At 40.1% G+C, this 10,696-nt stretch overlaps 2 protein-coding genes across 2 annotated transcripts; one reads left to right on the top strand and one right to left on the bottom strand.

The window, feature by feature from the left end:
- Window positions 1-6,124: 6,124 nt before the first annotated feature.
- LOC131429374 (uncharacterized) lies at window positions 6,125-6,676 on the bottom strand. Its single transcript, XM_058593452.1, has 2 exons — window positions 6,657-6,676; window positions 6,125-6,595 (listed from the first exon to the last, which is right to left on the bottom strand). The coding sequence occupies exons 1-2, from the start codon at window positions 6,660-6,662 to the stop codon at window positions 6,125-6,127; spliced, it is 477 nt and encodes a 158-aa protein (XP_058449435.1). The 5' UTR covers window positions 6,663-6,676.
- A 283-nt stretch (window positions 6,677-6,959) lies between these two features.
- On the top strand, window positions 6,960-7,681 carry LOC131428025 (uncharacterized). Its single transcript, XM_058591659.1, has 2 exons — window positions 6,960-7,035; window positions 7,096-7,681. Exons 1-2 carry the CDS (start codon window positions 7,030-7,032, stop codon window positions 7,588-7,590), a joined length of 501 nt encoding a protein of 166 aa, XP_058447642.1. The 5' UTR covers window positions 6,960-7,029; the 3' UTR covers window positions 7,591-7,681.
- The last annotated feature ends 3,015 nt before the right edge of the window (window positions 7,682-10,696 follow it).

The raw sequence follows: 10,696 nt of genomic DNA, 5'->3' as shown, positions 1-10,696 counted from the left end.
TGAATAGCAGCTAATTCTGCGACGTAAACTGAAGCCGGATCATTGAGTTTGTGAGAAGCGGTGATGTTTTGATTGAAGATGCCGAAGCCTGTGGACCTGTTGATGTTTGAACCGTCAGTGTAAAACACCTTTTCACAGTTGACTGTTCTAAATTTATTATAAAAAATATTTGGGGCCACTTGAGGGCGCACGTGATCCGGGATTCCACGAATTTCTTCTCTCATGGATGTGTCGAAAAACACAGTAGAATCAGAAGTATCCAAGAAATGAGCACGATTGGAAACAAACGAAGAAGGATTAATATTCTGAGCCATGTAATCAAAATACAAGGACATAAAACGGGTCTGAGAATTGAGCTCGACAAGCCTTTCGAAGTTTTCAATCACCATCGGATTCAAGATGTCGCATCGGATTAGCAATCGATATGAGAGATCCCAGAATCGGTTTTTCAACGGTAAGACGCCCGCGAGCACTTCGAGACTCATCGTATGAGTCGACTGCATGCAACCTAAGGCAATACGCAAACAACGATACTGAATTCTTTCCAGCTTGATGAAATGAGTGTTCGCCGCGGATCGGAAGCAAAAGCATCCATATTCCATTACGGACAATATCGTTGTTTGGTACAGCCTGATCAGGTCTCCTGGATGGGCACCCCACCACGATCCGGTTATTGTACGAAGAAAGTTGATTCTTTGTTGGCATTTTCGTTTCATATACCTAATGTGACATCCCCATGTGCCTTTGGAGTCGAACCAGACCCCGAGATATTTAAATGTGAAGACCTGAGCTATGTTTTCACCCCCTAGTTGAAGCTGTAGTTGTGCTGGTTCTCGCTTCCTCGAAAATACAACCAGCTCAGTTTTCTCCGTAAAGAACTCGATACCCATTTGAAGAGCCCATGTGGATAAGTTGGCAAGAGTATCTTGTAACGGCCCTTGCAGATCTCCAGCTTTGGGTCCTATAATAGACACAACGCTGTCATCGGCAAGTTGTCTTAGCGTGCAAGATGTGTTGATACATTTATCGATGTCGTTTACGTAAAAATTGTATAAAAGGGGGCTTAAGCATGAGCCCTGAGGAAGACCCATGTAACTGAATCGTATTGTCGACAAATCACCATGCGCGAAATACATATGTTTCTCAGACAATAGATTATGTAAAAAGTTGCTCAAAACTGGCGAAAGACCATGCTGATGCAGCTTCTCAGATAGGATGTTTATGGAAACTGAGTCAAAAGCCCCCTTGATGTCTAGGAAAACTGACGCCATTTGTTCCTTACGAGCAAATGCCATTTGAATTTCGGTTGAGAGCAACGCCAAACAATCGTTCGTTCCTTTGCCTCAGCGGAAACCAAATTGTGTATCTGAAAGTAAGCCATTAGTTTCGACCCAATTGTCTAGACGGAAGAGAATCATTTTTTCGAACAATTTCCGGATACAGGAAAGCATAGCAATCGGCCGATACGAATTGTGATCGGTGGCTGATTTTCCTGGTTTTTGAATGGCGATCACTTTCACTTGTCTCCAGTCATGTGGAACAATGTTGCCCTCAAGGAACTTATTGAATAAACTCAACAAGCGCCTTTTGGCGGGGTCAGGCAGATTTTTCAACAAGTTGAATTTTATTCTGTCTAATCCCGGGGCTTTATTGTTACATGACAAGAGCGCAAGTGAGAGCTCTACCATCGAAAACGGTGTTTCGTTTGTGTTTGGTGTCGCGGCGCGGGTGATCTTCTGTTCCGGTACAGAGTCTGGGCATACTTTTTTAGCGAAATCGAATATCCAGCGGTTGGAATATTCCTCGCTTTCATTCGTGGTGTTATGATTGCGCATTCGTCGGGCTGTGTTCCAAAGAGTGCTCATAGATGTTTCTTTCGTTAAGCCGTCTATAAACCGACGCCAGTAACCGCGTTTCTTGGCTCTAATCAAGTTCTTAGTTTTAACGTCTAACGCCGCGTAATTCCGGTAATTATCAGGTGTTCCATTTTTTCTGAATATTTTATACGCGGAGGCTCTCTCCGCGTTTAAATTTATGCACTCTTTGTCCCACCACGGGTTGGGAGGACGGATGTTAGTTTTCGCGCCGGGTACACGTTTCGTCTGAGCTTGAGTCGCGGTGTCGAGAATCAAGCCAGCCAAAAACGTGTACTCTTCCTCCGGAGGAAGTTGTTGAGTTCTTTCAAGTTTCTCAGATATCGAGGTCGCATAGCTATTCCAATCAATATTTCGTGTGAGGTCGTACGAAACATTGATTGTCTTCGATGGTTTTGAGCCGCTGGTGATTGATATTACGATCGGTAGGTGATCGCTACCGTGGGGATCAGGAATTACCTCCCACGTGCAATCCAACCGTAGCGATGTCGAGCAAAGGGATAAATCCAGCGCACTTGGTCTTGCTGGTGGTGCAGGAATCCGTGTCATTTCTCCCGTATTCAATATTGTCATATTGAAGTTATCGCAGATATCATGGATCATAGCTGATCTGTTATCATCGTGAAGACAGCCCCATCCCGTACCGTGTGAGTTAAAGTCTCCCAAAACCAACGTCGGTGCGGGAAGGAGCTCAATGATATCACTGAGTCGCCGATGCCCAACCGAGGCTCTTGGGGGAATGTAGATGGAAGCAATACAAAGGTCCTTACCTTTGATTGTAACATGACATGCGACAACTTCAATACCTGGTATCGAGGGGAGGTTAATTCGATAAAAAGAATAGCACTTTTTGATCCCTAAAAGTACTCCTCCGTAGGGATCATCTCGATCCAGGCGAATAATGTTAAAATCGTGGGAGTTTAAGGGTATTTCAGAAGTTAACCAAGTTTCGCACAATGCAAATGCGTCACATTTCAGATTATTTACTAAAAATTTAAATGAATCTATTTTTGGGATAATACTTCTACAATTCCACTGTAAAACAGTGATTAGATCCGTGACCTCGGTGGATGATTTAGCCATCGAAAGATACAATCGCTGAAAGAAGGGGCCAATTTGCAGTCAACTGCTTCAAATATGTTTTTACTGTAGGCATGAAAGCAATTAAAATGCTTCTAAGAGGGTCTGAAATATTGAAAGTTGTAAAAATCCAGTCCACAACATCAGAAAACTTGATAAGTCCAGCACCTAGTTGGTTCTCTGGTGGATTTTTAGGGACGCTTGGGGATTTTGTAGTCCCTGGAAGTGGTGGGAATTCCATCTCGGAATTGAGTTTTCCGAGACCAGGAGCTTTTCGCTTCGGTGATTTTTCCCGATTTCCGTTAGCTGTAACTTTTCGAAGCCCTTCGGAAGACACCTTCGAACCCTTACTAGGTAGCTTATGAGAAGATTTATTCATTCTTTTCCTACAGCTATGAGGGACCGCTGAAGATGGACCTTCCAAAGGGTCGTCAGAATCGCTCTCGTCAGTCGACAAGCAGGCATATGGATTCGTTGTCTGTTTAGGAGGGGTGGCACTTTTAAGCATCTCTGCGAAGGAACGCTTGGAGTGCTCCTTTAGGGAACGCTTCATTCGATCACCTCGCAGTTTGTAAGCGGGACAATCAGAGAGGTCATGTGGACCCTCCTTACAGTAGAGACACTTTTCAGCATCCTTACCGCAAGAGCCGTCCGCATGAGCTTCCCCACAGTTAGCACAACGTGGCTTATTGCTGCAATGGGTAGCTGTATGCCCCAGTTGTTTGCAATTGGTACAATTCATTATCCGGGGTACAAATAAACGAACAGGCAAACGAACCCGGTCCAAGAGGATGTAGTTGGGCAAAGCAGTGCCGGCGAAGGTCACACGATAAGAGTCTGATTGGGGATAAGACTTTGTTCCATCCCCTGCGATCGATACTGAATGCAATCGCTTGCAATCCAGTATCTTGACATTCTTAAGTGAGGAGTCTTTAAAACAACCCGCCCCGTACTTAAGAATATCCTCGCAAGTCAAACTCGCATCGGTGACCACACCGTCGATTTCTACTTCGCGAGCGGGCACGTAGACGCGGTACTCCTGCGTAAAGGGATCCTTTTGAACAAGCTCATTAGCCTGTTTAGAGCTGGTAAACAGGACCCTGAGCTTGTCTGGCCGTATTCTATCAATACTTTTTATAGTATTATATCGCGAAAACAGGTCTCGCGATATTTTTAAAATATTTAAATTTTTTTCTCTTGATTTGGTCCGGAAATAGACCGCGTAAGGCCCGGCCGGTAGTGCGAGCCCATCAGGATAGCTCTTTATGCGGGACATTTTACAGACAAGGGAAGTCTCCATTTGAACATCGGGAGCGGGGGGGCCAGGACTTAAATTAGACATGTCGCGGAACTACTTCCGCGCAGAAACAAGTAATTCGGGGGGAAATATAATGGTCAAAAACGAATAATCGAAGTAACGGTACTTAACTTAAGATCCAACGGGGGACACCAAGCTGGTCTTCGTCGGTCGGCGTATCGCCGCTTTGATGATGTGCAAAAAACCTCCGAGAGGAAAAGTCACACTTATTTATAATCCTCACACAATGGCCGCTTGTTTATAATCCGCACACTTGGCCTTGATCGCCGAAACAATAACCGGCTAACGGTACCGTTTCGATCCACCGCTCACAATAAGGCACTGTTCTATTATATAATGCGAAAAAAACCTCTCAGAGGAAAAAGCCCTATTGTCTATCACACAATATCGTTTCGAACGTCCGACCACTTTATCACACACACAACTGGTTTTCAATGCTTTCGCAGTAAATCCAAATCACGTCCGTTCGCTCGGAAGGTTGAAACGGCAATGAGATCTCAAACTTATTGTCGATTGAAGAATTTTGAACCATCGAATCTTCTTTTCCCAGTATAAATGTTGATGCACAATTAATTTTATAAAATGACGATAATTCAAATCTGTGTTGCGGATAAAAAATTGGTGTCTTACCATCTATAAGTCAGAAATTAAAACATGTAGTGTTTCATCTGAATATTAGTTCTTCATCTGAAACAAGCTGGCTAAGTATCAATGCTCTGAATTTTAGACCTCTTGTTTCATATTTCCGTACATAAAAACTATTTATATTGATCAAAACAGACGAAAATGATGAAATGGAAATGTTATACACAGTCCAGCTTGCGAAATTGTGAAAATGAAATCTATATTCAGCTGACAACACTAGCGAAACAACAGCTTCAAACTCCTGTCCGTCTTTCCATTTCTTCAATCAATTATTTCCGTTTTGTATGAAGAATGTGTATGGTACAGTGTTATTTTTTTTCGCATTTTATGAAGAATTTAGACTTATTAAACAAATAGTGACAATCAAAGTTTATCTGAACTTCTCTACATACGAATATTTTTTTATGAAGCGATAGACGAAAACATGGAAGGACTGTTATAATTCTCTTACAGGATATAATGATGCGAAAATACTTTTTATTTAACCCAAAGTTTGTGGAAATCATATATCTTTAGTAATGCCTGTTCAAAGTTTTCGGTTCCGGTAGTACCGGAAATTTAGAAATTCAAAGCACAAGTCCCATCGATTACTCATAGACGACTAGGACTTGTACTTTGCTTTCCGGTACTTTCGGAAACAAACAAACCAAAAACACTTACTAAACTAAATATTAAATTAGACCTTCTCAAAAATATTCTCACTAGCGAGTGCAATATTTTTCAAGTTTTACTCTTAGAAAAATTGATTTAAAAACACGGCATCTCACCCGGATTTACCCTACAGAAAATTTCCTTCGAGAACTCAATACAAAGCAAAATTGATTCTCAAGTTCCATGTTGACGTTTTCGCTCGAGAAATGAAACAATGATGTTTTGCGTCTAAGTACCTGGAACGCTATCGAATCGTTTCGAATTGCGGGAAAGTCAAAGTGCTGGATATTCAAATTATTTGTTTCAAATTGCTCTGAAATGTGTGATTCGAAGAGCGAAGGTTGACACGAATTTGTGACAAGCAATTTTGAGATAATGATGGAAACATACATTAAACGAAACGTCGAAACTTGGCAGAAAAACTTGACTAGCCTGCAAACGTCGAATAATTGAAATTTTAATAATTTAGATTTGTTTGTTAAATATTCAGGATAACTTATAATAAAAACGTATGTTTAATTCTTTCAATGATTTATTTAGGACTACTTAATCCATATCAATAAACGATAGCTTTTTGCACTGCAAGCGGAGCCACGTATGAAGGTTCCGGAACAACGGCAATCTGTTTCTGCACGGGAATCACAGTTTTGACTATGTTCTGGTGTCCCCATCCGTAAGCTCCTGCTCCGTAGTTTTCCCATGGCAGTCCCCAGGAGTTGATCTTAGCTGGAATGACGGTTTTCACGAGTCCCTGTTGATGTCCCCAGCCGTATGCTCCACTTCCATAGGATCTCAATGGAAGACCCCAAGAGTTAGCGCCATCGTAATAACCATTCCATCCCTTCTGCAGGGGAGCTGCTTGTAGAATTGAGGGCCAGGATTTAGCGTAAGGATAGGCAGCTACCACACCATGATCGTTCCATCCGTTCCAGGAATTCCACCCCGCCGATTGAGATGGCCAAACATTTGGAACGTAAGATCCTTGAGCAGCTAAGGCCAAGGTGGCAACCAGTAAAATGATGAATACCTGTCAAAAAATAACGAATATTTTATCTACTTGACACCAAAATTGATACCAATCAGAGCACCTTCATTTCTATTGTTCCGATGTTTGTGAAGAACTGTGGAAAACACTTCTGATGAATGTCCTTTTTATACTAATTATCAATTCCGGTATGAGTAATTGACACACTAGCACATTTAATTGTTGTCGGTTCTTTTGATTCTTGCTTCCTTTTTTGTCTACTTCACTTATTCGTACACCGGAAAGTGAAAATGATAATTTTGATCAACTGCCAACCAATGAAAAAGATCCGGAAATGCTGCCGGTAGCCAAGCAATTATAAATCGATCGATCCAAATCAAATTGTATAAATAAGTTCGGTTCTAACACCAGCACCAACAGTTTGTTTTGAGACTTGCAACTAAGCACCTCTTTGACCTGAATCACTTCAAACCAACATGAAGGTATCGAACCGTGAAGCACCTTTTCATTCGAGTAAGTCAAAAATTATTCCTTTTCCCTAGGTTTTCATCGCAATTTTCGTTGTAACGCTGGCTGTCTCCACTATCGGATCGTACGTACCGAATGCCGGATGGAATTCCTGGAATAGTTGGAATGATCACAGTTTAATTGGCAATTCTTACGCCCAATCATGGGCTCCACAAATATCTGCCTATCCTTATGCCAAATCGTGGTCATCTGCTTGGCCAGCAGCATCTCTGTACAATGACTGGAATGGATATCATGGCGGCGTGAACAAGATCCAATCGTGGGGTCTTCCATTGGAAAGTTACGGATCCGGATGGGGATATCAGAATCTCGCTAAAGTTGCTGCCCCAGTCACGGTCAACTCCTGGGGACTCCCATGGGGTTCCTACGGAACTGGTGCCTATGGATGGGGACACCACCAAGGACTGATCAAGACGGTTGTTCCAGTATCGAAGCAGATCGCTGCCACTCCGGGATCGATTCACGTTGCTCCGGTGCCTGTTGATGTAGAGAAAGTTGTTGTTCATTAAAATCAGTGATGGACGGATGAATTACAAACAAGCAGCACCGAAATACATAGTTTGTATATTCATTAGTTTGTTGAAATTTATTTCTGAAAAATAGTACAGGTTTTTTCAATGAGAGATTTGATATTGAAAGAAAAATGAAACTATCTAGAAACTAGATACACGATTGGAAGTGTATTTCAGTGTAAAGAAGATGATATTTCAAAGAACGACGAGTAATGGACAAAACTGGGTTTTATTCACCACTTTGGGGCTTAGTTATTCTTGAGGAACATTAACAAGTTTTATTCTTCACATTATTAATTTATCCCAACAGTACTTACTCATCCACCAATTTCTATACTGCGGACCGACAAGGTGTTTCACAAGAATCCGAATTTGTTTTCGTTCTACGCACTGTTACTATCATTTTTCAAGCGAGTATCGTTCAACTTTTTATTAATGCCGTAGTTTCTACAATAATCAATAGTCAAAAAATACTTTTTCAAAGGTGACCTCGGGCTATTCGAAATAACATTTTCAAGGTAGCATTTTTCGCACAGCATTTAATCTAGCCGAGTATTAATCATTGATTGATCGAATATTATAAATACCACGTACAAATTCACACAAAAATGCTGTCCGTTTCTTACTTTAACTTTTGAAAATCAATGGTACCGTTACAGTATAAGGTTTAAAGTCTGTGTAAAGTTTTGGAACTACACAATATAGTTATGAAAACTATTTCCAGTACTTCCGGACCCGAAAACTGTGGACCGGTATAACTGAAATGAGATTGTTTGGTCAAGCAGGATTAACAAATTAGATGAATTTACAAACCAAATTCACAGGAAATGCAGCTATTTACACTAATCACTCTGCAATTCCGAAGCCGAAAGTCGTATTTTGTATTTGTATGACATTTCAAGGTTTTTCATTTGAATTTAAATTAGTGAAAATCGGTTCAGCCATCTCTGACAAAAGTTAAAGCCGGACCATTTCATTTTGTAGCATTTATCACTCTGAAACTCTGGTAGTGGAAGTCGCATACAAATAGAATTCCAAAACTTTATTGGGGATCACCTTCCATTTGAAGCTAAGTGTGTGAAAATGGGTTCAGTTATCGTAAATATAGCAAGGATGGCTTTTATCGTATCAAAGAATGCTCACTCGTAACTCTTCCACATCGAAATCATCGCAACAATAAAAAAAACCGGCATGGTACATTTAACTTAGAATAGACACTAGTGCGAGAGCGAATTTCTCTCGGTGAACCATCTGAGAATCAACGGCTAGCACGCTGCTGTGGGGATTCTCTCTGAAGCAACAAACGGTCGCTTATTCTCGTTTCGCGATCCGATTCTGTATGGGCAGTGGATAATTCCGATAGAATCATTTTACTATTGCCGCTTATTCTAACTATGTGCATATAACCTTTGCATAAATTGTGTCTATTAAATAATATGTGAATGCTCCACACAAGGGTTTTTAAATATTGCAACCTAGTATGAGAATCATCAAGTCGAATCATCGATTCGATTTTCTGCGATAATTGTCAACTTGCGATTCTCTCTTGGTAAATTCCACACAGCGGCGATCATTATCAGACTGAAATTTTCTTTAAAGGCCATGAAATACTCAGAGTATGAAGTGGAGCGAAGAAATTTAGAAAAATTCTCTTGAGAGACTCGAATTCTTGTAGCATCTTCTACCGGATTGAAAATGTTGTATACAATATAGATAAAAATCGAGCAGCTTCTGTCAAATTTTCAGCAATCACCAACACTAAAATACAGACGAATTTTGCTGATCTCGACGAACTGATTCGAATGATATACGACACTCGGACATTCGGGCTTCGGTTCAAAAAAACAGTTTCACTGGGCTTGCATTAACTTTCTATATGAGAAAGTCAAAAAAGGCCAAATGAACAACAAAGTTTGGTTTTACTGATGGTTGAATTGGATCGATTTCCATAAAAGCATTCTAACTCGAAAACTATCCATTGTGAAGAAGAATATGTAAGAAAATTATATTCAAATTAGAAAATAAATAGTGAAAAAATAGAAAACATAAAGCATTTTAGATTCGTTTTGCAATAGACTTTCTGTTCAACTAGTAACAAAAACCAATATCTAACGTAAATTTGATTAGCGTTTTTGTAAAAATAAATCAAGCAGTTACTGCTAAAACAGTTTGAAGAAATTTGCAAAACTATAAGTTTTTGATAACAATAGTCATTTGAACGCTTAAATTTGATGAATTACTGTGAGTTGAATAATGGTGCAAAGAAAAAACACTTCCAGCTCAGTTAATTTTGTTTCAATTACTAATCATATTTCACTCAATGATTGGAGACATTTCCACGCATCGATTCGAATGGGTGAAACCACGTATTTTCAATTACATATGATTGAAATTTTGATCAATAAGGTCTTATTTTTCTTGCTAAAAATCTGAAACGCTATGATGACTTACTGGCTTTCCCTAACGTTGATTCCGAAGGAGTAAGCGTAATATCAGTTGGTAAGCGAAACTGTGGAAGCACACAAATTCATAAATATAAGCGAAATTCTTGCTAATGCATCAACAACAAGCACCGCACAAAGCGCTACAAAACGACTTGATGATCTGACAGGTTGCTTTGATCAAAGCGCTTTCTGACGTTTCGCTGGACTCAAGTGTTATGCGTGTTAGGATGAAATGCAATATTATGTCGTATTCGCCTGATAAACCAAGAACTGACCCAGGGTAGTTTCTTCAAACGTTCGCAGAACTGAGTTTAGCTCGCACTTGTCAAAAAGTTGAAGCAAAATTTGAACACAAACTTTCTGTAAAGTGAGTAAATACCGAAATCACGAACACTAGCAAACACACTGAATATAATTGAGCACACTTGGCCTATAGATAAAATTTTGTCGGCTGCAAGACAAGTCAAAGTGAAATGAATTTATATGATTGGTTCGCCTGTACGATGATATTGAAATTGTTATAAAAATATGAAAACTAATGTTTTGTTTTGAGAATCAGCAACAATCAAATGAGAGACTCGACGACTGATTGAAAATTTTAATAGAAAATATCGAGCACAGCATATTTTTTTCGTTGCAATGTTCTACATTAAGTTTGC

Source organism: Malaya genurostris, chromosome 2 (genome assembly GCF_030247185.1).
Source record: "Malaya genurostris strain Urasoe2022 chromosome 2, Malgen_1.1, whole genome shotgun sequence".
In the NCBI taxonomy this organism is placed as follows: Eukaryota; Metazoa; Arthropoda; class Insecta; order Diptera; family Culicidae; genus Malaya; species Malaya genurostris.
The sequence above is the reverse complement of the archived record's forward strand: the minus strand, read 5'-3'. Positions and strand labels throughout refer to the sequence as shown.